At 47.6% G+C, this 26,460-nt stretch overlaps 1 protein-coding gene across 4 annotated transcripts in view; it reads left to right on the top strand.

Moving 5' to 3' along the window:
- Positions 1-26,460, top strand: part of SLC6A17 (solute carrier family 6 member 17) — a 58,023-nt gene that overhangs the window by 21,670 nt on the left and 9,893 nt on the right. For 2 of the 4 annotated variants that reach the window (XM_014740231.3, XM_014740232.3), the window contains exons 3-6: positions 883-1,040; positions 2,816-2,942; positions 3,693-3,874; positions 5,567-5,677. In XM_014740231.3, the coding sequence (XP_014595717.1) occupies positions 883-1,040; positions 2,816-2,942; positions 3,693-3,874; positions 5,567-5,677 (578 nt within the window). The remainder of the gene's footprint in view (positions 1-882; positions 1,041-2,815; positions 2,943-3,692; positions 3,875-5,566; positions 5,678-26,460) is intronic. The other 2 variants (XM_070267234.1, XM_070267235.1) reach the window with 1 other exon arrangement.

Raw genomic sequence — 26,460 nt, 5'->3', positions numbered from 1 at the left:
TGCTGGGTGACCATCAGGGCACTGGTGACCGGGGCTGGTCTGACACCATTTGACAGACAGGCAGGGCTGTGCTGACAGCTTTGGTAACAAGACTGGGTTGTTGGCACAGCTCTCAGCAGGAATCACTCGTCTGTGTCCAGACATAGTTTTAATTCTCCTGCTAAATGCCCTGTCACTTGGAATCGAGATTGTGTCTGCAGTAAGGTCCAGGGAAACAAGTTTAATTTATCATCTGGAATCTTTAGTCGGATCCATTCTATCCTTTGTGATCCTCACAGCTACGCTTTCCTGAACTGCTAATTTTTCTCCCGTTCCTCCCAATTACCTGTAGATTAATGGCGATGCTAGTCAGACCTTCTCTCCCTGGAGAGCATCCAAGCTCCGCTTCCCTGGAGCAGCCCAGTCTGCTGCGTCAGCATCTGGTTCAGACACAGGGAAGGCTGTGCCGGGGGTCTGTGCCTCTGGGGGGAAGGGGCGAGTGAGCAGGGGCTCACTCCATCTGGGGCTGCTTCTCTGTGGGCAGAAGGGGGTGCAAACAGAGTCCACAGAGTGCATCATGAGGTGAGTGTGTCTGTCTGCCTATGGCTTGATATATGGATTCCTGAGAGGCAGTATGGTGTCTGTCTGTCCGTCTCTGAGTCTGCCTTGTGAGCAGGAGGCATTGACATTCATTTGGATCCTCCCTTAGCATTTTGGGTCAGGGGAGTCCAGGGGAAGAAGGAGGTCACGTGTGTGACCCAGACCGTTCCTGGAGGAGCACAAGGACTGGTGACAGTTCAGGATGATCAGAGATGTGGCCAAGACTGTAGGACAGGCTGCCACCCCTCCCTTACCCTGGCGCCGTGCTCCGGACACCCTCTGACGTCCCTCCCTCCTTCCCAGGTGCCTACCTGGTGCCCTACCTGGTGCTGCTGACCATCATCGGGGTCCCCCTCTTCTTCCTGGAGCTGGCCGTGGGCCAGAGGATCCGCCGCGGCAGCATCGGCGTGTGGCACTACGTGTGCCCCCGCCTGGGGGGCATCGGCTTCTCCAGCTGCATAGTGAGTTGGGGGCTGGAGGTGGGCACTAATCAAGAGGCAAAGGGGCCGCTGTTGGGGACAGAGTTTACAGACCAGAGGCCTGGGCCTGGTCAAGGGCAGGGAGGGAGACCTTCAATGTGAGAATTGTTTCTAGCTGATGTCTCAGGACCACATACTTCCTAAACTGAAAGTTGGCTTCACTGCCTGAAGCAGGATTATAGTATTTGGAACTGTCGCTAAGGAGGAAAGGCTGGGACACATTCACGAGGGGGTGCCTGGGACATCTCGGCCCGAGTTCTCTGGGGGCATGTGGGCCATCCCGGATACCCCTCTCTGCTACCAGCCTGTCAACTCCCCGTGAGGGAGGCCCTTCCTCTTTCCCTGGTCAAAAAGTATTTTAGTTGGGCAAGTGGGTGGTATAGGAAGAGGCAGCCCTGGCACGGGGTCTCCTGGCCATTTTACTGTGCACATGAGCAGAATCGGAGAAGGACTCAGACAGGAGCCTGTGGCCGACCCAGGAAGGGTGAGGCTTCAGAATAGTGGAAGAAAGGGAGACCCCACTGGCCTGGATGGGGAACCCCGTGAGGGCTCCAGGCTCATCCGTGGGGCCACAGATGAGACCTTGATTAGTGTCTAGGTGAGAAAACTGAGCCTCCCTTAAGGCAAAGCCCACAGGTGCCCATGCTCACACCTCGCGTAAAAAGTGGAATCTGCTTCTGGAAGGGACTGAGGATTCTGTCCAGCCTAGCGGCACGGCCAGCCCAAACCTGCCTCAGGCAGAGACTGGGAGAGGGTCTGTGCAGCTCCAGCTCTCATGCCAGGGGTCACCTCTACATGGGTGACATGGCCAAATACAGCACACACTGCTGGTGCCGCCATGTGTATACGCATGCATGTGAGGGGGGTTCCCCTTGGACTCAAAGCACCCAAGTGAAGGAAGTGGGTGTCTCTTCCCCCCTGTATCCCTGTAAGGTGTGCTGTAGGACATCAGGGCTCAGGTGAAGTGGGTGAAGCAGGGGGCCCTCAGCTCTCACTGACCAGCAGTGTCACTGAGGCATAATTTCTCCAGGGCCCTGGAGCTCAAAGGGACTGCTCAGCATCCAGAGTGGACGCCGCAAATCCCTGCATGTATAAGCATTACTTTCAAAGAAACCCCGTGGACCCTTGGTCAGAATCCAGGCATTCCTATTTTAGATACAATTCTACCAAGGTTGGTTATGTTTCCAAGAAATGAGGAGTGACATCTTTCTAGAGACAAGAAATGAGAACAGCTATCTTTCTAGAGGCAGGCTGCTGACAGTACCCAAGAGACAGTAGTGTCCTGAGAGAAGGGAGGACATAGGAAACCACTAAGAAGCATCCATAAAACCTCAAAAGACGCAGCAGTCTGGGGCCATTTACTCTAGAGGAAAAGCTGAGCAGGCCTCCGTAGTCCCCAAGGGCAGCTCGGGAACTGTAATCCTGAGTCATCAGGAAATGATGGGGAAGTGCTTCAAGCATCTTAGAAGAGTTTCAAACTGGAAAGGATTAACATTGTAAGAGTTTATTGCTTAAAGGAGAGAATTTTAATATCTGAAACATTCCTTTGGGGATTCTCCGAATACCGGATGAATGGAGGATTAGGAGCAGGCCCTCAGCTGCCCGCCTCCTGCCCCTCCTCCTCCTCCAGGCTGTGCTGTGTTGTGTGCAGTCAGCTGAGCGCTGGGCCTTGGGTGGGGCGTGGGGCCGGGGTGGGGGGTGGTGGCGGTTGCTGTGGCCTCGTGAGCCCCTCCCCCACCTTGGATGCTCGTCCTCAGGTCTGCCTCTTCGTTGGGCTGTATTATAATGTGATCATCGGGTGGAGCATCTTCTACTTCTTCAAGTCCTTCCAGTACCCACTGCCCTGGAGTGAATGTCCTGTCATCAGGAACGGGACCATGGCAGGCAAGTGTGACCACCTGGGGACCCCAGCCAGCCCTCACCCGGGGAGGAGTCGAAGGAGCCTCAGAGGCTTAGGCACAGACATGAGATTTCATTGACTTGCTCTGTCACCTTGGATAAGACACCTACCTTCTCTGATCCTCATTTCCCCTTCTGATGATCTCTTGCCAGCCTGTCCCACAGAGTTCTTATAGGGATTGAATTAAATAGTGAGTGTAGGTAAAACTCTGGAAGTTATGACTTTTGTTTAGTTGTTATTAACTACCCTGTGTTACTCTAACACCATCCTATCTGGAAACAACCTTAATTTGCATGCCAGTCCTATAAAGAGCTGGGTGATTTATCCCAACTCACAGATGGGTAAACTGAGGCCCAGAAGCAACTTTCCCATGGTCACATCACTGATTTAACCGAGGGTCTGGGAAGAGAATCCAGGTCTCCAGCTCCCAGCTCAGGACCTTCCCCCCGGAACTTGAGGCCAGCTTTGCCTAACCCCTCCTGCCTTCCATGAATGGACATGGGCAGAGGGTGGCATCAGTGGGAATTCAGCCAGATCAGATTCAGCCCGTCAGATTCAGACTCAGGAGTCCTCAGGTCTGCCAGATCCTGGCTAACTCAGAACAAACACGGCCCCTGGCTGCTACCCACACTCAGCTATCCCCTCGCCCACTGCTGCTCTGTGTGGGGGTCCAGCAGAGGAGGTGGCCCCATAGCCCCGCTACTGAGGTCCTGTGGCCTTTGCTGCTATTTCAGTGGTGGAGGCAGAGTGTGAAAAGAGCTCAGCCACTACCTACTTCTGGTACCGAGAGGCCTTGGACATCTCCAACTCCATCTCGGAGAGTGGGGGCCTCAACTGGAAGATGACCCTCTGCCTCCTTGTGGCCTGGAGCATCGTGGGCATGGCTGTCGTCAAGGGCATCCAGTCCTCGGGGAAGGTGAGTCACGAGGGGGCACTCAGAGCCACACGGGGGGCAGCAGAAAAGCCTGGAGGGCAGGGGCTGAGAACTCTGGGCCACCCTGTGCAGGGTCCTTTGAGTGGGCTTGGCCTCTGGATGGCGCAAGGTGACGACACAGGCCCTCAAGGAGGTGATGGGAGAGTCAGTGCTGCAGAGCTGGTCTCTGTGGACAGTCTACCAGGAGTGGGCTTGCAGGAAAGCCTTGCTTTGACCCCAGTCACCTCTGTGCTCAGATGACTCAGGCAGGCTCTGCAAACTTTAGAGAAGGAAAACCAGGAGCGCTGACCCAGGGACGTTTGTCTACATCCTAGCCCCTTGGGTTCCCAAGCAATAGCCCTAGAAGAGCCTGCTCTGAGCAGTTTTTGGTGAAACCAGCAGCTCACCGTGTCTACAGCTAAAGGGCTCTTTGAGCAGGTGGGTGCTGTGAGTGAAGGGGCCTTGGAGGCCTCTGTGGGCGGCTCCACACCCATCTCTGAGCGTGCAGACCAGCCAGGACCCACACACCTTCTCCCAGCACTTCAAGTCCCCTTCAGGTAAGGGCCCTTTCTTCTTTGTCACCTGTCAGTATTCCTGGACTGCCAGGGCTGGAAAGGACGTTAGAGGTCCCGTAGTTCAATCTGCTCATTTCACAGATGGGAAAACTGAGGCCCAGAGAGGGGAAAGCCCCTTGCCTGAGATCATGCAGTCAGTCAGTCCCAGGGCTGGAACTGGAACCCTGCTGTCTGCTGAGACCCCAGTTTCTTTACTGGACTTTGTGAGCAAGGAAGCTAAAAGCTGGAAAGGGAGAGTGGTCTCAGGCGCCGCCTCTTCCCTCTCCAAGGCCAGAATGGTAGCTGGCACTCCGTGGCACTTATCAGGTGCTGCCCTTGTGTGAATGCATTTGGTCCACAACAACCTTCAGTTAGGAACCGTTGTACCGGTTTTATAGATGAGGCAATGGAGGCATGCTGAGGTTAGGTAAACAGCCCGAGGTCACATGGCTGGTAAACGGTAGAGCCAGGATCGGATCTCAGGCGGTCTAGCTCCAGACACGCATGCTCTTAACCCTCATGCCATTCTGCCCACACAGCCTTCTCGATTTGTTTCAGGGCAGCACACATTTTGTGAGCACCTCCTTTGTGTGAGGCTCTGTGCCAGGCTCGTGGGGATATATAGAATGTGCGAGAAACATGTGCTAGAAAGTAGCACAGGATTTATAAGCACAAGAGGCAAGGCCTTCTTCTGATGTTTTTGCTTGAGAGCCGTGTCTGTGACTTCCTGGATGCCTTCTGTCAAAGGAGCTCTAAGGACAGGGGAGCTCTGAGGGGGTCCACGGGAGTCGGGGACAGAAAAGCAGGCATGAGACATGGAAAAATGAGGAGGGGAGAGCAAAGGGTTCCCGCCCCCTTGGCAGTTCTTGGGGTGGGGAGGCCACAGACCCAGCCCCGCCAACCCTTGAAAGAAGGAAACAAGCCCCAGGCACAGCCATGCTGACTCCAGCTTGTCTGCGCTCCTGTTTCTGTCTTGGCTCATTGCCAGACGTGTGGTGGGTTTGGCCCTATGCCCATGGGTTCCAGGGCTCTGCTTTCTGCTGCCATCAGAGGAGGCTCCTGTGCCCCAGCTGTGCGCAGGGAGGGGGAACGAGCTGCAGGAGGGGCTCTGCCCCACGGTGGGTCCCTGTTCTCTCTGCAGGTGATGTATTTCAGCTCCCTCTTCCCCTACGTGGTGCTGGCCTGCTTCCTGGTCCGGGGGCTGCTGCTGCGAGGAGCCATCGATGGCATCCTACACATGTTCACTCCCAAGGTAAGGGTCTGGGGCTCCTGCAGCTGGGGGACACCAACAGCTCCACTGAGCCTGGTCTGCTTCGTGCAATTTAACACTCACTGAGGAACTGCTGAGTGTCAGGCCTGGTGTCAGGCCCTGGAGGGAGGCCCCAGGGAAGGGAGCCCTGCCCTCAAGGTTCCAAGGAGAGGGAAGTCACATCAATTTGGGTGAAATCAAAAGAAGCTTCAGGGAGGAGATAACCTCTGAAACGAGTTTAGGGAGCAGGTAGAAGTTCAGTGGGTGGCAGGAGGACATTGCCATCAAAGGGAACCCAAGGGAATGGAAAAGCACAGGGCGAGCTGGAGGCAATGGGGCAAGTCGGGTTTGGGGGTGGCATGGGGGCAGAGAGGAGGGGGTTTCGTTGAATGGATTTGTGACAGCAGGAACCAAGAAGAGGCCTAAAGGGAGAAAGCTCCCCGGGACCCAGCTTGTACCCAAATCAGGGGAACGAGGTCACTACTGTATTAAAGATAGTAGACCCCGTGGGTAGTGACTTTACCTTCCCGAATCCACCCATATCTCCTCTCATGCAGTCCTCCCTGTGGCCAGTGGGGGCCGGGCAGGACCACTGTGCAGTTTGACAAGGGGCAGCGGGGCACAGGCTCCTGAAGGATACACCCAGGTTCCTACCAGGGGTCTTCGCCCACCTTGTGGCCCTGCCTCTCTGTTTCCGCTCAGACCACTGGGCACTGCTGGCATGAGCCAGTCCACTGAGAAAGAAGAAAATTTCTAATGCAGGTTGGGATTCCCTTCAAAGTGCCCCAAGCAGTGTACGTTAGTAACCCCAGCTGGGCAGGCTGAAGCCCACCTCCACGTGCCAGCTGATCACTGAGCCACAAGCAGGGGCCTGGTGAGATTCCAGTCTGCGGGCATGGGTCAGAACTCCGCCCGCTGAGGCCTGCGACCTCGGCCCTGAGTAGTGCCATCTTGTGCGTGTACGCACACACTCACACCTACAGAGGAAGTTCATACAGATGACACAGGGAGGAGAGTCCAGAGCTAGTGGGGCTTGAAATCCCCATTTCCTCCTGACTCCTCTGCTCTGCAGCTGTGAGCAGCTCCTGGTGTTCCGGGGTAGCAATGGGCAAGACACACACCACTCCACCTCCCCCAGATGAGGCATAAATCAGCCCTGGGTTTTCTTGGATAAAAGCTCTGAGGTTTCTACGTGAGCAATCGCGGAGGTCCACTTCATGAAACGCTTAGAGAATCTCCTGAGGCACGGGTGTGACTCCCGAGCCACGTGCCTGGCGTGGGGTGGTTGTGAACATGAGATGTCTGACAAAGAAGAAAGAAATGCAAACCTGGTTTCTTTGGGGGAAAATGGCTGTGAGAAGAAAGCCATCTGTTTTTATGAATTACTTCAGCTGTATTTCTAGAATCATGATCAGTCTGATGCAGTCACTGAGTCTTTCAGTTAGACTTTACTGAACTTTATGAGGAAATTATATACTCTGGAGATGCGCATAAAAGTGGAGATTCACGCAGGTCTCCAGATGGGCCCCTTGGTGGTGGTAAGAGAGCCTGGATTGTAACTCCGGAAGCAAGTGGAACTGATCCACGAGATTGGCTACCAGTCCCAGCAGGCACAACACTGCTCCGCATTTGATTCAGACACTCTTTAAAATGTCTTTTCAACTATGAAATATCTCAGGCATAGAAACAAGCATATATAATAATACAGTAAACATTCCTTTTTTTTTTGTTGTGGTAACATTGGTTTATAACACTATATAAATTTCAGATGTACGTCATTATATTTCGATTTCTGTGTAGATTACATCATGTTCACCACCCAAAGTCTAATTACAAGCCATCACCACACACATGTGCCTAATCACCGCTTTCGCTCTCCTCTCTCCCTCCTTCCCCTCTGGTAACCACCAATCTAATCTCTGTCTCTATGTGATTGTTTGTTGTTTTTATCTTCTACTTATGAGTGAGATCATATGGTATTTGACTTTCTCCCTCTGACTGATTTCACTTAGCATAATACCCTCAAGGTCCATCTATGTTGTCACAAATGGCTGGATTTCATCATTTCTTATGGATTGCATCGCTTCTTTTGGCTGAGTAGTATTCCATTGTGTATATATACCACATCTTCTTTATCCATCCGTCCCTTGATGGGTACCTAGGTTGCTTCCAAGTCTTGGCTATTGTGAATAATGCTGCATTGAACATAGGGGTGCATGTATCTTTATGCATTTGTGTTTTCATGTTCTTTGGATAAATACCCAGCAGTGCAATAGCTGGATTGTATGGTAGTTCCGTTCTTAATTTTTTTAGGAATGTCCATACTGTTTTCCGTAGTGGCTGCACCAGTTTGCACTCCCACCAGCAGCGTATGAAGGTTCTCTTCTCTCCACATCCTTTCCAACACTTATTGTTTCCTGTCTTTTTAATTGCAGCCATTCTGATGGGAGTGAGATGATATCTCATTGTAGTTTTGATTTGCATTTCTCTGATAGCTAATGATATTGAACATCTTTTCACGTACCCGTTGGCCATCTACATATCTTCTTTGGAGAAATGTCTGTTCAGATCTTTTTCCCATTTTTTAACTGAGTTGTTAGTTTTTTTGTTGTTGAGATATATGAGTTCTTTATGTATTTTGGATATTAACCCCCTTATCAGATATGTGGTTTGCAAATATCTTCTCCAATTTGTTAGGTTTTTTCATTTGTTGATGGCTTCCTTTACTGTGCAGAAGGTTTTTAGTTAGATGTAGTCCCATTTTGTTTATTTTTCTCTATTGTTTCCCTTGCCCGATCAGACATGGTACTTGAAAATATGCTGCTAAGAACAATGTCGAAGAGTGTACTGCCTATGTTTTCTTCTAGAAGTTTCACGGTTTCAGGTCTTCCATTCAAGTCTTTAATCCATTTTGAGTTAATTTTTGTGTATGGTGTAGGATAGTGATCTACTTTCACTCTTTTGCATGTGGCTGTCCAGTTTTCCCAACACCATTTATTGAAGAGACTTTACTTTCTCCATTGTGTGTTCTTGGCTACCTTGTCAAAAATTAGCTGTCCATAGATGTGTGGGTTTATTTCTGGGCTCTCAATTCTGTTACATTGCTCTGTGTGTCTGTTTTTGTACCAGTACCATGCTGTTTTGATTACTATAGCTTTGTAGTATATTTTGAAATCAGGGAATGTGATATGTCCAGCTTGGTTCTTTTGTCTCAGAATTCCTTTGGGTATTCGGGGTCTTTTTTTTTGTTCCATATAAATTTTACAATTCTTTGTTTTATTTCTGTGGAAAATGTCGTTGGAATTTTGATATGGATTGCATTGAATCTATAGATTGCTTTAGGTAGTATGGACATTTTAATGATGTTAATTCTTCTGATCCAAGAGCATGGAATATCTTTCCATTTTTTTGTGTCTTCTTCAGTTTCTTTCTACAGAAACTGTTTTATAGTTTTCAGTGTATAGATCTTTCACCTCTTTGGTTAAGTTTATTCTTAGGTATTTTTTTCTTTTTTGTTGCATTAGTAAATGGAATTGTACTCTTAATTTCTCTTTCTGCTACTTCCTTGTTATTGTATAGAAATGCAACTTACTTTTGTATGTTGATTTTGTATCCTGCAACTTTACTGTATTCATTTATTATTTCTAAAAGTTTTTTGGTGGATTCTTTAGAGTTTTCTACATAGAAAATCATGTTATCTGCAAATAGTGACAGTTTCACTTCTTCCCGGATCCCTTTTATTTCTTTTTCTTGACTGACTACTCTGGCTAGGACTTCCAATGCTATGTTAAACAAGAGTGGTGAAGGTGGGCATCCTAGTCTGGTTCCTGTTCTTAAAGGGATAGCTTTCAGTTTTTCTCCATTGAGAATGATATTAGCTGTGGGTTTGTCATATATGGCCTTTATTATGTTGAGGTATTTTCCTTCTATACCTGTTTTATTCAGAGTTTTTATCATAAACGGATGCCTTATGTTGGTAAATGCTTTCTCTGGTCTGTTGAGATGATTATGTGATTTTTATTCTTCATTTTGTTAATGTGATATATCACATTGATTGATTTGCTCATGTTGAACATCCCTGCATCCCTGGGATAAATCCCACTTGACCATGGTGTATGATTTTTTTAATGTATTATTGTATTTGATTTGCGAGTATTTGGTTGAGGATTATTGCATCAATGTTCATCAGTGGTATTGGGCTGTAATTTTCTTTTTTTGTGCTGTACTTGTCTAGTTTTGGTATCAGGATAATGTTGGCTTTGTAGAATGAGTAAGGAAGCCTCCCCTCCTCTTCAATTTTTTGGAACAGTTTGAGAAGGATAGGTATTAAGTCTCCTTTGAATGTTTGGTAGAATTCACCAGGGAAGCCATCTGGTCCTGGACTTTTATTTTATTTATTTATTTATTTTTTGAGGAAGATTAGCCCTGAGCTAACTACTGCCAATCCTCCTCTTTTTTTTTGCTGAGGAAGACTGGCCCCGAGCTAACATCCATGCCCATCTTCCTCTACTTTATACATGGGATGCCTACAACAGCATGGCTTTTGCTAAGCGGTGCCATGTCTGCACCCAGGATCCAAACCGGCAAACCCCAGGCCACCAAGAAGTGGAATGTACACACTTAACTGCTGCACCACTGGGCCAGCCCCTGGACTTTTATTTTTTGGGAGGTTTTTGATTATTGTTTCAATCTCCTTACTGGTGATTGGTCTATTCAAATTCTCTATTTCTTCTTGATTCAGTTTTGGAAGGTTGTATCATTCTAAGAATTTATCCATTTCTTCTAGATTATCCAATTTGTTGGCATATAGCTTTTCATAGTATTTTCTTATAATGTTTTGTATTTCTGACATGTCCATTGTAATTTCTCCTCTTTCATTTCTGATTTTATTTATTGAAGCCCTCTCTCTTTTTTTCTTGGTGAGTCTTGCTAAAGGTTTGTCAATTTTGTTTATCTTTTCAAAGAGCCAGCTCTTGGTTTTATTGGTTTTTTTCAGTGTCTGTTTCATTTATTTCTGCTCTGATTTTTATTATCTTCTTCCTTCTACTGATTTTGGGCTTTGTTTGTTCTTCTTTTTCCAGTTCCTTTAGGTGCACCATCAGAGTGTTTATTTGTGATTTTTCTTGTTTGTTGAGGTAGGCCTGTATTGCTATGAGAAGTTTATAGAACAACTTTTAGAACTGCTTTTACTGTATCCCATAAATTTTGGCATGTTGTATTTTCTTTTTCATTTGTCTCCAGGTATTTTTTGATTTCTCCTTTGATTTGTTCAATCATTGTTCAATAGCATTTTGTTTAATCTCCACCTATTTGTTGCTTTTCTGATTTTCTTCCTGTAGTTGATTTCTAGTCTCTTACTGCTATGGTCAGAAAAGATGCTTGGTATTATTTCAATCTTCTTAAATGTACTGAAACTAGTTTTGTGGCCTAATATGTGATCAATCCTGGAGAATGTTCCATGGGCATTTGAAAAGAATGTGTATTCTGTGGTTTTTGGATGGAATATTCTGTATATATCTACTAAGTCCATCTGGTCTAATATGTCATTTAAGGTCAATGTTTCCTTATTGATCTTCTGTTTGGATGATCTATCCATTGGTGTAAGTGGAGTGCTAAAGTCCCCTATTACTATTGTGTTACTGTCTATTTCTCCTTTTATGCCTGTTAATAATTACTTTATATATTTAGGTGCTCCTATATTGGGTGCCTAGATATATACAAGTTAAATCCTCTGTTGGATTGTTCCCTTTATCATTATGCAGTGCCCTGCTTTTCTCTTGTTACAGTTTTTGTTTTAAAGTCTATTTTGTCTGATATAAGTATTGCTACCCCAGCTTTCTTTTCATTGCCATTTTCATGGAGTATCTTTTTCTATCGCTTCACTTTCAGTTTGTGAGTGTCTTTGAGTCTGAAGTGTGTCTCTTGTATGCAGCATATATATGGGTCTCGTTTTTTTTAATCCAATTAGCCACCCTATGTCTTTTGATTGGAGCATTTAGTCCACTGACATTCAAAGTAGCTATTAATAAGTATGTACTTATTGTCATTTTGTTACTTTTTTTCTGGCTGTTTTAGTAGTTCTCTGTTCCTTTCTTCTTTTCTTCCTCTCTTCTCTTGTGGTTTGATGGCTTTCTTTAGTGTTATGTTTGGCTTCCTCTCTCTTAATTTTTTGTGTATTTATTATAGGTTTCTGGTTTGCGATTACCATGAAGTTCATATATAATAACCTACATATATAGCAATCTATATTAAGTTGACAGTCTCTTTAGTTTGACCTCTTTCTAAAAGCTCTAGTCTTTTACTCTCCTCCTCCCACATTTTATGTTTTTGATATCATATCTAACCTTTTGTGTGTGTGTGTGTATCTGTTACCCTCTTATCATGGAAATAGGTAATTTTAGTACTTTTGCCTTTTGACCTTCATATTATCTTCATAGGTGGTTGATCTGCTACCTTTACTGTATTTTTGCCTTTACCAGTGATTTTATTACTTTTTTTTGGTCATAATTTTCTTATTCCTGCTTATGGTCTTCTCTTTCCCACTTAAATAAGTCCCTTTAGTATTTCTTGTAAGACTGGTTTCTTGGTGATAAACTCCTTTAATATTTGTTTGTCTGGTCATCTCTTTATCTCGCCTTCCATTCTGAATGATAACCTTGCCAGGTAGAGTATTCTTGGCTGTAGGTTTTTTCCTTTCAGCACTCTAAATATATCATGTCACTCCCTTCTAGCCTGTAAGGTTTCTGCTGAGAAGTCAGCTGATAGCCTTATGGGGTTTCCTTTGTATGTAACTTGTTGCCTTTCTGTTGCAGCTTTTAGAATTCTCTCTTTATCTTTAATTCTTGATATTTTAATTATAATGTATCTTGGTGTGGGCCTCTTTTGGTTTATCTTGTTTGGTGCTGTCTATGCTTCCTGTACCTAGATGTCTGTTTCCTTCCTTAGGTTAGGAAAGTTTTCAGCTATTATTTCTTCAAATAGGTTTCCTGGCCCTTTGTCTCTCTCTTCTCCTTCTGGGACACCTATAATATGAATGTGAGTGTGCTTGATGGTGTCCCAGAGGTCCCTTAGACTGTTCTTGTCCTTTTTAATTCTTTTTTCTTTTATCTGTTGAGCTTGGGTGATTTCCTCTAGTCTTTCATCCAGCTCACTGATCTGTTCTTCTGTGTCATCTACTCTGCATTTGAGTCTCTCCAGGGAATTTTTCATTTCCAGTACTGTATTCTTCATTTCTGATTGGTTCTTGTCTATATTTTCCAGTTCTTTGTTGAAGATCTCACTGAGTTCATCTATTCTTCTCCCAAGATCAGTGAGCATCCTTATGACTTTTTGTTTGAACTCTTTGTCAGGTAGATTGTTTATTTCTCTTTCATTTAGTTCTTTTTCTGGAGTTTTGTCTTTTTCCCTTACTTGGAATGTATTCCTTTGCCTCCTCATTTTGTCTCTTTCTCTGTGTTTATATCTATGTATTAGGTACATCAGCTACATCTCCTGATCTTGGAAAGTTGGACTTATGTAAGAGATGCTTTATGAGGCCCAGCAGTGTGCTTCCCTCTTGTCACTAGTTCCAAATGTTCCAGGAGTGTCCTCTGTGTGGGCTATGTGTGTCCTTCTCTTGTGGCAGTGTTGCTCTTGCTGCAGGTGCCCAGGGAGGCGAGGCTGTCCCTCTGGCCAGCTGGTTGTAATGCTCAGCTGTGTGTGGCTGCTATGGACCCTTCAGTCACTTTATCAGGTGTGGGGATTCCCAGTACAGTTTGCTGCAAGATCTAATAGCACATCCCTGTTGCAGTTTTTCTGTGAGTAGCCCCCCAGCGTGGCTGGCTGCTAGGCTCAAGGGCTTACAATTGCTGTAGGCCTTCAGCCTGCAAGGCTCTTTTCAGCTCTCTCAGGATTGCAGTTGAGTGGGGCTGGCTTGAGGCATGGGAGCACCCAATTGTTTCAGGCTTTGGAAAGTGGGGCCAATCCCCTATGGGGCTGTTTGAGGAGGACAAGTCTTCTTCAGCTGACAAGCCCTACTGGCCACAGGGCCACACACACTGTCAACACAGTCCTGCCCTGTGTGCAAGCTCCAACTCCCTGAAGCAGACCCAGTTGCCCCATTGCAGAGGCCCCACACAGTCTCCCAATGCCACACACACTCTACCCACTCTTCACATACGCCATGCTCCTCAGAGGCAGACCCACTTGCCTGCCTGCAGAGGATCAGGCACCCAGCCTATGTAGGCCCACGAGTTGCATGAGGGCTTGCTGTTGGATAGGGCCAGTCCCTAGGGTGGGCTGCCTACTCTGGCTGAGCTGAATTAAGTCAGTGCTTTAGTGGGTGTGGCAGACCCTGGGCTAACAGGCCAGTGGAAGAACTCCAATGGCATCTGCCAGCAGCTGTGTCAGCATGTCTGTACTAGGTCACAATAATGGCTGCCATCATTGTTTCAGTCCCTGGGGAGGTGGTCTCAGCCTGGGGAGGTCTCACCTCTCACCAAGGTGCACCCACAGTCTATCAGTTGAGTCTCTTTCCACTAAAGGACCATGCACTTTTCTTTCTGGTGATTTTAGGTTGCTTTCTGAAATGGATGAATTTGTGTATGTGCCCTTTAAAAGCTGGCTTTTATCCTCTTATGTCCAATAGCTTTTCTGGGGGTATTCCCCATTGTTGTTAGTAGCCAGCAAAGCCGGATATTATGCCACTCGTCTCAGGTGTGCTGAGTCCAAAAGATGCTTATAGTGGTAACCCTCCCCCACTCAGGTTCCCTGCTCCTCCAGGGAAGGCTGCCTACCTTAGGATTGCTCCTGGCCAGCCATGAAGCACCACGGCTTGTGAAGGTGGCTTTTTTTTCTCTCCAGAAGGGAATTTCTGCCTCTTCCACCTCAGTCAGCACTGTCCCTTGTTGTTGGAGTTCTTTCTACCCAGTTTTAAGTTCTCTCTCAGGAGCAATTGTTCCAAGTGTAGTTGTAAATTGGTTGTGTCCTTGGGAGGAGGTGAGTTTAGAGTCTGCCTACACCACCTTCTTGACTGAACTATAGTAAACATTCTTGAGAAACAAAATATTACAGACGCCATAAAACTGCCTGTATAGCCTGCCCTGATCCCTTCCTCCCCAAGGATAACCACTATCCTGAATTTGGGATTTATCCTGCTAATACATTTTTAAAAATTTGTATATATATGTGTATCTGTCAACAACATCTAGCATTTGTGCATACTTTTCAACTTTACATAAATGTCGTCATGTTATATGCAACCTTCTGCACCTTGCTTTTAATTTTACTCAACACTGTTTTTTGAGGTTTATCTATAATGATATATGTAGCTCTAGCACATCCGTTTTCACTGCTGTGTACTATTCCATAGTAGTACTAAACTAATATTTATTAATTTTCTAGTTGATGATCATTTAAATTGTTTCCAGTTTTCACCGTTGCTAATAGTACAAGAGTAAACATTATTACACAGGTTTTCATGGGCACAAGTTTCTCTAGTGTATATATGGGTAGGAGTGGAATTACTGTCTGAAAGGGTATGCATATCTTCAGTTTTACTAGATTTTGGTCTAATTGCTCTCCAAGATGGTTGCATCTATTAACACTCCCACCAGTTGTATATAAGAGTCTCTGTTGTTCACATTTGTTAGACTGCAACATTTGCCAGTCAGATGGATGCAATATGGGTGATGTGCACTTTGAACAATGGAGGGGGGTGCTCCTTTCTAAAACCGTTTCCTTGATGTTCAGGAAACAGTGTGATTACATTTTAGAATTTTCAGTGGTCAGACCCTTCATGAGGTGAACATTAAAGAAATCAATCCAGAAGGCCCCAGAGGAGCCAGGTCACCAAAACCCAGCAGATGTGGCCCCTGATCCATCCAGCTCTTGTGACTTGCCATCTGGATAGAACCTGTGAGGCTCATCTTGAGACCTTGTCCACTGAGCAATTCTATGGGGCAGCTCCTGCCCTTGACCCTGGAGGGATGTGTTGAGCAGGGAAGGGGAGGCCAAACTCCTCCATCAAGGATCCCCTTCACAGCCTGTGCCACTGTCTCTTTGAGGCACGTAAGGCTAATAGAGATGGTCGAGGTGAGGTGCCTGTTTACAAATCTCTCCAAGTCATCTGCAACAAGGGTGGACCCACTCCCCGAAACAATCATCTGACAGTCCACACATGGCAGACTACTGTTGCAGAGCTGTGACTGTTCCAGCACAGGATTGATGAGATATGAGGAACCCTGGAACCATTTCAAGTTCTATCCTTAGAATGGTGCTATAGAGTGCCAGGGTCATTGCATACAGCTGCCTAGGCTGTGCACTGCTCCATTTATACTGGCCACAATGTGAATGACATCCTCAGGGGTCATGCCATTTGGCAGCTGTGGCAGAGCCAAGAAGACTTTTGGCCAGGGCATCTCAGAATCCACCTCAAAGAAGCATGGGCTCTCCATGGATATGCTAAATGACCTGGAAGGTATTCACTTCTATAAAGTCTTCCAACATCAGAAATAATCCAAAATGTAGGACTTGGACTTTCAGTTACTGAGTGTGGCAAATGCATTGTGGCCAGGATACTGTGATGGCCCACTAGCATCTTTGATGGGACAGTAACTCATGTGAATAGCTAATGAATTTCTTGAATTTCTTGGATACTACCTCTCTTGGTTACTTTCGTTACATCCAGTTAAAAAACTCAAGTAAGTATGGGGTGCTGTGCAATTAATCATGTGATTTACTCAACACAAAGTGGTACATTTCTAACCACCAAACTTCCAGGGATGTTTATTAAAATTACAACTGTTCATGTCCTTCAGCCCAGCAATTCCATTCTGGGTATTTGTCCCACAAATGTACTCACACACAAGCAAAATGATTTGTGCACAATATTGGTCATTACAGCATGTTTTAGTAAGAAAAGGTTGAAACAACCCAAATGACCATCTTTCATTTATTCCTTCATTCAGCAAAGGTTCACTGAATGCCCGTGATATTCTGGGCACTGTCTTGGGTCCTGGGATCCAGCAGTGAACAAAGCAGACAAACTTCCCAGCCCTCATGGAGCTTGTGTTTTAGGGGAGGGAGACAGACAGCATAAAGTAAAAGAGTTGTTAGATGGTGTTGAAAGAAGGATTAGGGGTGTTGGGGAAAGGAGTGACTTTAGCTAGTGTGATCAAAAAGGGCATCCCTGAAAAGGTGACATGTGAGTGAAGACCTGAGGAGGTGAGGGAGCAGGCCACATGGACATTTGGAGGTAGCACATTCCATCCCAAACAGAGGGAAAAATAAATGAAAATCCCTTGAGATTGGATAGGTCTGGCATATTCAAGGAGGCTAGTGTGGCTGGAAGGGGATGGGAGAGAGGTAGGTGGTCAAGGGGCAGTGGGGAGCCAGATCATGGTGGTCTTGTGGACCTGGTAAGGACTTACATGTTTACACTAGGTGAAATGGGAGCCATTGTAGAGTTTCAAGCAGAAGAATGACATGATCTGACTTCTATCTTTGAAGGACCATTCTGGCTGCCACAGAGAATCTGAGGGGCCAAGGGCAGAACAGGGAGACATGCTAGAAGGCCTCAGCCAGGTGAATTCATCCAGGTGAGAGGTGACTGTGGTTGGAGCCCAGGTAACAGCAATGGCAGTGATGAGAAGTGGTCAGATTGAGGATATGTTTAAGAAGTAGAGTCAATGGGATTTTCTGTCGGATTGGATGTGAGGTGTGAGAGAAAGGGGTCAAGGATGATGCCAAGGCCTTTTGCCTGAGCAACTAGAAGGATGGAGTTGACGTTTAGGGAGATGGAGGAAGACAGGGAGGAGCAGGTTTGGTGAGGAACACCAAGAGTTCTGTTTTGAACATGGCAGGTCTAAAATGTCTAATAGATATCTGAGTGGAGATGTTGAGTAGGTGGTTGGATAGATAGAGGTCGGGTGGACATATAAATTTGGGAATCAGAGTATTTCAAGCCATGGACTGGTTACAGTCACCTGGAGAGTGAGCATAGTCAGTGAAGAGGACTGAGCATTGGGGCCCAGCGTTTAGAGGTTGGAAGAGAGAGAGCCAACGAGGGAGGAGGAGAAGAAAGAGAGAGAGAGAGAGAGAGAGGTGTCCATCCCAGGAGGCAAAATGGAGAAAATGCTTTAAGAAGGAGGGAATGGTCAGCCATGTCCAAGGCTGCTGAGAGGTCAAGTGATGAGGCAACAGAGGGGTCACTGGTGACCTGGACAAGAGGTGTTTTGGTGGAGTGCTGGGGGCAAAGTCTAATAGGAACGAGTTCAAGGGAAAATGGGAGGTAAGGATTTGAGATAAGTAGTAGAGACCACTTATATTCAGGAGTTTTACTGTAAATGGGAGGAGAGAAATAAGAGATGCGGTGGTAACTGGAGATGGCCAGCGGATCGAGGGTGTTATTTCAGAATTTTATATGATGATAAAAATAATCCATCATACACTGCTAGTGGGAATGTAAAATGGTGCAGCGGCTTTGGAAACCAGTCTGGCAAGTCCTCAAAACGTTAGTCAGAGTTAGCATATGACCCAGCAATTCCACTCCTAGGCACATATCCAAGAGAAGCGAAAACGTATGTCACACAAAACCTTTACACGAGTGTTCATAGCAGCATTATTCAGAAGAGCCAAAAAGTAGACGCAACTCAAATGTCCATCAACTGATTAATGGAAAAATAAAAGGTAGTATATTTATACAATGGAATATTATCTGGCCGTACAAATGAATGAAGTACTGACACATGCTACAACATGGATGAACCTTGAAAACATTAAGCTAAGTGAAAGAAACCAGTCACAAAAGACCACATATTGTCTGATTCCATTTACATGGAATGTCCATAACAGGTGAATCTGTAGAGACAGAAAGTAATTTAGTGGCTGCTTAGGGCTGGGCTTGTGGGGAGGTTGGGGCAGAAATGGGGATTGACTATTAATGAGTATTAAATGACTTTCTTTTTGGGGTGATGAAGTTGTTCTAAAATTGATTGTGGTAATGGCTACACAACTCTGTACTATGCTAAAAACTGCTGAATTGTACACTTAAAAAAATCCAATAAAGGGGGAAATCGATGCTATTGGAGAGGAGGGAACCAAAGTCCTTGAATAAGCAGAAGGCTGGGACCCAGTGCCCATGCAGAGGAGTTGATCTTAGGAGCGCATGCTGTCCCCACAGGAACAGAGGATGGGCCAGCCTGTGGGCACAGATGCTGGCAGCTGAGGAGCTGTGGCGAGGAGCTTCTCGTTGCAGGAGTTCTCTCCCGAGGGTGTCGTTTTTCTCTGTGAAGTAGGCAGCAAGGTCATCAGCTGAGGGTAAGGATGGTGGAGGAGGGTTTGGGGCCTCATGAGGAGTGAGCCTGAAGGAATTGTGAAGAGGTGGGGATGTGTGGATGGGAGCAGCACGAAGTCACACTGGGGGTCAGGGGTGACCTTGGCCTGCATGGTCACAGCTAACGCTTTGCCAGTTCCAAGGTGGTCACTTCTTCACGTTTCAACATCTCTGAGAGCAGGCTGTTTCCCACAGTCAGTGAGGTACTTAAAACAATTGTGTGTTTTACAATGGATGTGCTGACCATGTGCCAGGCACCCATATACGTACCTACCCCTATGCACTCATTGACTCTCATAAGGACCCTGGAGGTAGTGTTACTATCATGGCCGTTTTGCACATGGGGAGACTGAAGCAACGAGAGGTTAAATGACTTGTCCAACGTCCCACTTGTCCAGGGTCCCAAAGTGTGTGTTGTGTGACTTCTCCAGCTGTGTTTAGCTGCTTGGGGGAAGGCCCAGAGTAGATGGAGGGGTGGAGTCACCAGGGTTAGGAGTTTATCAAGCAGTGACGATGGAGTGAGATGGCAGGGGAGCTGAGAGTGTACAGGACCACTGACTAAGCCCATTAGGAAGGGAGGTTATGATACACACGGGGTGAGGGCAGTGAAACAGAGGCAGGTCCCAGTGGGGTTGAGTTATATTTGGAGTCAAGATACTAGAAGGAGCGAGCCAGAAGGATGGGGTACTTTGGACTGCAGGACCCTTAACATTGAGATTACAGTTGGAGCACAACTATTAGTTATGACAAAGGCCACACATGACCTAGGAGTGGGGGAGGACAAGATAGCAGAAGGGAGGAGGCAAAGGGACAGAGAGGCAGACTGTTGGAAGGGACACTGATGTAGGTGTTGAAATCGCCCAGAATTATGACAGCAGTAGTGTTGGAAAGAGAGATGGTGCACAGTGGAATGACGGCGAGTGACCTGGAGGAACGGGCAGCACCCTGTCCACCTCCAGGCCCAGTGGTACCAAGGGTGTGTCAGAAAACAGCCTTCACCTGAAGTCAGGATGAAAGTCATGCCAGTCTTCTGGGGTGGGGCCCAGCACACCCCGAGCTGCATGGGGGCTTCGGGCATCTCCCTCTCGCTTTGCTGCCTTGGGGTCTAGAAGAGCGAGCGGTCCTGACCAGCAAGCCAGACTGGCCACAGGGTCAAGGGTGTGCGTTAAGAAGAGAAGTGGGGTCCCTGTAAGTTGTGAAGGCCAGGGGGTAGAGGTTAGTGTGGAACTCTGACTCCCACGGTCAGACTAAGGCTTCTCAGCAGGATGATGAGGGCAGGCCTGCCAGTGACCAGAGGGTGGGCTCCAGAGCAGATGGTCTGATTCAGATCCCAGATCCTCATCACTCAGCAGTCAGAGGGCAAGTTCCTTAGCCTCTCAGAGCCTCAGTTTCCTCAGCTGCAAGATGGGGTGAACCATGGTAGCTCCTTTGCAGCACTGTCAGGAGAGTGTGCAGGACTGCTCGTGGTGCACAGAGAGCGCGCGGCCAGCGTAAGCTGTTATTATTCTCGTCCCTTGTGAAGGTGACACTGTTCTTAGGCAGCAGGAACCCGGTGCTCCAGTGCCATCTGGTGTCGCGGCCCCGTCTGGCTCTCGCACCGGCAGGTGCCTGGCAATGCTGAGAAGCACGGGCGTGTGCTCCTGTCACGCAGCTGCTCAGACTAGGCACTCAGCAGCTGCTTGTGGTTTCAAAAAGCATCTTCATGCTGCTGAGTCAAATGCCGTGAAACGCTTTGTTCCCTGTGTTAGGAAGTGACTCAGCCATTGTGTCAAGGAAATGGCAGGAAGCTGTTGCTGTTTCAGGGTGGGCACCCCAAGGAGGGTGCGAGCCTTGTCTTTGGTGAGGAAAGCCCATTTCCCACCTCTCCTCCTGCAGTCACTGCTGATGTCTGGAAAGGACATTGAGCTTCCTGAGGTCTGGCCATGGCTTCATCCTCTGTTGACGTTATGATCATGACCTTGCTGAAATCATGCACCATCATCCCAGAAATCCTGAAAGAACTACTTTAAGCTCAAGCAACAACAGGCATTCAATACAGAAGGAGCCTGACTCAGTTTACCCCCAGATGAACATTTGGCATCTGGTCATCTGCATCTCAAGGATGCCCCTCCAAGGGCCTGCAGGCTGGAAGGGAGATACCCAGGGACCACTCCCCCAGGGCACTTTTCTCCTCCAAGGTGAAGCTTTGGCACTCGCAGATGCTTTCCTGGGCCCCTTGTTAATGTCAGATTTGGATTCGTCAGTTCGCTTCAAAATAATCTAAGCATTGAGAGGAAAAGGTGGGGATATAGAGGAAGCAAGATCGGCCGTGTGTTGATAATTGTTAACGCTGGGCGATGGATGCTTGGGACCTCACTACACTATCCTCTCCACTTTTGTACATTTCACAATAAACGTTCTAGAATTTTTTAAAACAGAAGAAGAATAGCAAATAGATACAATCTTAACATACAGACAAACAAAAACAATTTTTGTTTGCATCCAAAATCATTGCATGCAAAGCCATCCTACTGTGTCCTCTGAGAAATACCTCCCGCCCCGCTCCAGGGCCAGCTCGGAGGGTGCAGTTTCGGACTACGGTCTCCTTCATGGGGTAGCTGCCTCCTTTTTGAAACCTGGCCCCGAACAGTGACTGGGCCCAGGGAATTTATCCACATCTTAGTTTTAGGTTTAGGGAGGGGTGAAAATCCTAATGATGGCATATGTTTGGGTCTCACAGATGGTCCAGACCTTTTTGTAAAAACTTCAGTAATGACTGAACAGATCAAAAAGGAAATAATTATTTCAAAAGAAGAGGAAAGAGAAAAGGAAGGCAAGCCAGGGTTAAAATAGCCATGCTTTAGAAAGTAGAAGTTACAAGTGCTAAGGATCTTCTTGTCCTAGAAGACCACATGGTAGCTCATAAAGGCTGGTACAACTTCATGGCCCCTGTGGGGTCCTTCCCGCTCAGCTCACCTCTGGGAAACAGGTCCGCCTTTGTCTGTCTGTCTCTCTCTTGCCTTCACTGTTCCTGTGTGCTGGCCACTGCTCGTACAAAGATGAACGGCAGATGGGCCCACCCCTAAGAAGCACAGTGTTGAAAGGAAGACAGACACATAAATCTAATGCAGGTATTGACAAGAGCTGTGAGAGCCCAAGGACCACGAGTAGCTCTGCCAGAGGCAGTCAGGAAAAGCTTCAAAGAGGGGGTGACATCTGTGCTGGGTTTTGAGAAATAAATAGGAGTTCACCAGAAAGTGAGTGGGAGGAAGGGAGTTCCAGGCAGAGGAAACAGCCTGGGCAAAGGCCAGAGGTATGAGACTATGGTGTTTTGAAGAGGAGTAAGTCCGCTACATGCAGAGTGTTCAGAACATAGAGTGGAAAAGATTTTCCATTAGACAGTGGGGAACCATCGAAGAGTTTTCAACATGCCAACAACATGACCAGAGTGGTGTCCATCTCAGTCTGCCCTCTCTCGCAAAATCTTGTGTTTCTTCGTAGTTGGAACTCACCAAACTACCCAGAGCCCTCCCACTAGTCCAGGTTTTAGCCTGAGGGAAGTGCCAGGTTCCAGCTGATTGGCAGAACTGTCTTGACTGACATCCGTGAACACAGGTGAATGCCAGGATGCCTTCCAGGCTTAAGTCATTTATGACCTCTGCCCATTTCTGGAGCCTTCTGGGAGGATCATTAAAAAAAACCCACCCAAGAGAGGGGACATACAGAAGTCCTTTCCCAGAGGGACAATGATTATTTGGTTCTCCTTTTTTAATAATCTTCAAATTTCTCTTAGGAGCATGTATAGGCCCCTATTTCTTTATTCACAATGGCAACATCCAAATAGCCCTGAAAAACAGAGTTGTTTTTTTCTTTCCCCCAGAACTCATTTGGTGGCAAAATGACCTGAACAGATGTGAGGCTATTTATAGTCTTTATTGATTCACTTGGTGTGAATATTCATATTCTGCTGCAGAAATACTAACATGTTTGATTACAGGGTGCTGCCCCAGACCCCATCGGGAGTGTTATGTAGTTGTGTAGCATAAGCACCATATTAGCCTTCTAAAATATAATTAGAAACAAAAATCTGAATTTCAAAACCAGTCTGGCCCCAGGGTTTTTACGTAAGGAAATATGGGCCTGTCTTACTTTGGTGAGAAAGATGACATGTTAAGCATAGTGGGCCCTCAGCAGTGTGAGACGACCCTGCTCCACTTCTCTGGTCGTCTCACTCTCCCAGGCTCCACTCTGAACATTATAATCCATTTAAAGGTGATTCATGGGAAGGTGAAAGTGTTTGGTAAACACGTAGTTATCTCCTACTGGCTCTCTTCCTGGCCCAGGCCCTCCCCTTACACAAGGCTTACTTATCCTCTGTTGTCTGATCTTCTCCTGTGTCTGTAGTTTCTGAAAATAATCAGCTCACAGTAACCCCTGTGCCAAAGAGGCCTGTTTTGGGTGGCACATTTTGCTGCCCTTCACCTCCATCTCTTCCTTTCTGCTTCTCAACTCCTCTCACTCCTACTTCACTTCTGGCCCCGTGGCTCCCTGAGCAGCTCTGCTAAGCCTACCCCTGACCTCTTGGCTCTTTCCTCCCAGTAGCATCTTTCACTGGGAGCCTGGGGCCCTCCTCCTTCCTGACGGGCTTTCTTCTCATGGCCTCATCATCCAGCCCCGTCTTGCTTTTCCTCCTGCCTCAACTGCATCCCATCTCCCTCCCTTGTACGGTCCTCTTCCCTGCATTGAACTCGGAGGTCCTGACTGGCCCCAGGCCCCTGCCTCTTCTCTGTCCACAGCCAGAACTTCGTTCCTGCAGGTATACCGCTGCTCATGAATTGTATCTCGAGTTTAGCTCTCTCCTCTAACTCTCAATCCATTTGTCTGACTCCTTACTTGACATCTCCTCTTAGCTATCTCAAAGACACAGTAAATGCAATGTTTCTAGAACCAACGTGTTGATCTTCTCTGCTCTGACCCTGCCAAGACCTGCCCTTCTTCCTCTGTTTCCGTCTCTACCCGCTCAGCTATTGAGGCCAGAAGTGTGACCATCACCTCTCCACCACCCTCATCTCCAGCCCATCACTGAGGTCATGTTGGTTTTTCCTGCTACAGTCTCTCCATCTGCACCTCCCTGACCCTAGGCAAAGCTGCCATTACCTCCCCACTGGACCCCAGAAGGAGCATCCCAGCAGGTCTGCTGCATCTGCTGGTTTCTTCTAGAAATGCACATCGGATTGTTTCCCCTTCCTTCACGCCCCGTAGGGGTTTCCTGGATCAAGTGCTTTCTCAGGATCAAGACAAGGATCCTTACAGACCTTTGATCTGACTCCTCTGACTCTCCCAGCCTCACCTGTACCGCTCCAGCCTTGTCCTCCCTACTCCAGCCAGCGGGCGAAGGATCTCTTCCTTGTGGAAGCCTTCCTTGGCCTCCTGACTCACTCAAACCCCCGTTACAGGTTCTCCAAGCATTGGGTGCTCAGCCTTCACGGCCCTCGTCACATTTATTTGTGGGGTCGTTTGACTTTGTCCATCTCTCTGAGTGTCAGCTCTGTGGGAGCTGGGACCTTGCCTGCTGTTGCTCCCCATGGCTCCCATCACCTAGCCCTGGGCCTGTCCCAAAGAAGGTGCTCAGGGTCTGATGGATGAGTGGCTGCATGTCATATCCACAGGAAGGCCACGTCATGATACAACTGTTGAGTGCACAGAGAGGGGGAGGAGATGGGAGGGTGTCACCTTCTCATGGGTGCCAAGGGGCTCTTAGATCCTTAAGGTCTGGGGTCTGGGCTTGCTCAGTGGACCAAAGATGGCTTTACCTGTTATGTGTGGGGTAGGGGGCCTTGATCTCCCCTGGAGTGCACACACTTTCCAGCCAAGCGATCCTCCTGGGTCTCCATTTGCGTATGGCCCTTAAGTCCGACAGCTCTACCACCATCTCCCCCACCTCCTCCTCCTCAGCATGGGGGTGCCTCCCCAGCCCCACCGCTCTGCCAGCCTCCAAGCTTGCCAATGCCTTCTCAGCTGGCAGAGTGACTCCAGGCCACTCAGATACTCAGATATGCCCAGGAAGCTGCTGCGATGGCAGGCAGGTGGCCCTCTGTCCGGGCTGTTAGGGTTGTAATAGTAGAGCTGGATGGACCCGCCAGTCCACCTCCTTGTCACGTGAGGAATAGACTTACCCACGGTGGGCAGTAAGGGGTGGCCGGGCCAGGACCACGCAGGCTTGTGTCCGCAGGAGTAGCTAACTTTCTAACTCACCCTTGGCCTCCCTCATCTGTCTGGAGTGAGGTCACTTGGGGCCACCTCAGCAGCAAAAGTCAAAGGGAAAGCCTCTGAGGAGCATAGCTGGCAGCCCACCTGAGTCAGGAGACGGCGCTGGGAGGGCGCCATTGGCCTAGCGCCCGGTGATCTGTATTGTAGTAACTCCTGCCCCAACTAGCTGGCTCCACTACTTCAGGCAAGTCATTTCAGCTTTGGGCCTCAGTTTACTCTTTCAAAATATGAATAATAATCCCTGCTCCCACCGAAAAACCCTGTCCTGACTAGGTCAGAGGCATTTTGTCAGGCGCAGATGCTGCCATGTGCCAGGCATTGCCTGCTGCTGTACATTTGGTCCTCACGGTCACTCTGGGAGGGGGGCTATGTTTTTCTTCCCACTTCTCAGACGAGAAAACCAAGGTTCATAAAGCAGGCACTGTCACTTGCCTGAGCGTTCTCAGCTCATTAAAGATGGGAGTTACATTTAGACTGGGGTCTGTCTGACCGTAGAGGCCTTCTGCTGGGTCCAGGCTGTGGCCCCCGGTTTGAGGAACAAACAATAAAAGGAAAATGGACATGACAGTGCTTTGGAGATGGCCCCATGCCATCCAGATGCCACTGGGGTTCAGGCTCTGTCAGGTCTGAGGGCAGATGGAGGGTCAGGCAGAGGCTCCCCCTTCCTGGGAAGTGTCTGGTTCTCTCTTCAAGTTGGGTGGATGGGTGGGTGGGAGTTCTTCTGTGACCTGAAGCATGTAGATGTGGATGAATGAACGTTGGGCCTTTTTTCTGGGATAAGGGAGATCAGGTGGGCAGGAAGGAGAAGGTGGTGTCTTTTTTCATGGTTTGAGGTGGAGGGGGTATCAGGGGGACATTGGTGTTCTTAGTTCTCTTGTACTGTTGTGCAGGTTGTACACTGCATGGCTCTAGGAGGCACCATTCACACTACAGTCTAAGTGAATGGCACTCCCTAGAGAGGTGCACTATACCTCATACCCGATGGCCCTGGAGATGTTCCTTAGTATGATAGCTCATGGTAAGCAGTGATAGCAGTTAAAATTAACTGAGAAGTTACTATGTAAGGACATAGCATTTATTTTATCTTACCTAAGCCTCACAACAATCCTCTGAAGTTGATACTGTTATGTGTGTTTTACACATGGGGAAACTGAGGCTCAGAGGGGTTAGGGGAATTGCCCAAGGTCACACGGCCCCAGCTCTTTCCCACTCTGCCACGCCACCT

This window comes from Equus caballus, chromosome 5 (assembly GCF_041296265.1).
Source record: "Equus caballus isolate H_3958 breed thoroughbred chromosome 5, TB-T2T, whole genome shotgun sequence".
Taxonomy (NCBI): Eukaryota; Metazoa; Chordata; class Mammalia; order Perissodactyla; family Equidae; genus Equus; species Equus caballus.
Note: the sequence above shows the minus strand (reverse complement) of the source record. Positions and strands in the feature narration are given on the sequence as shown.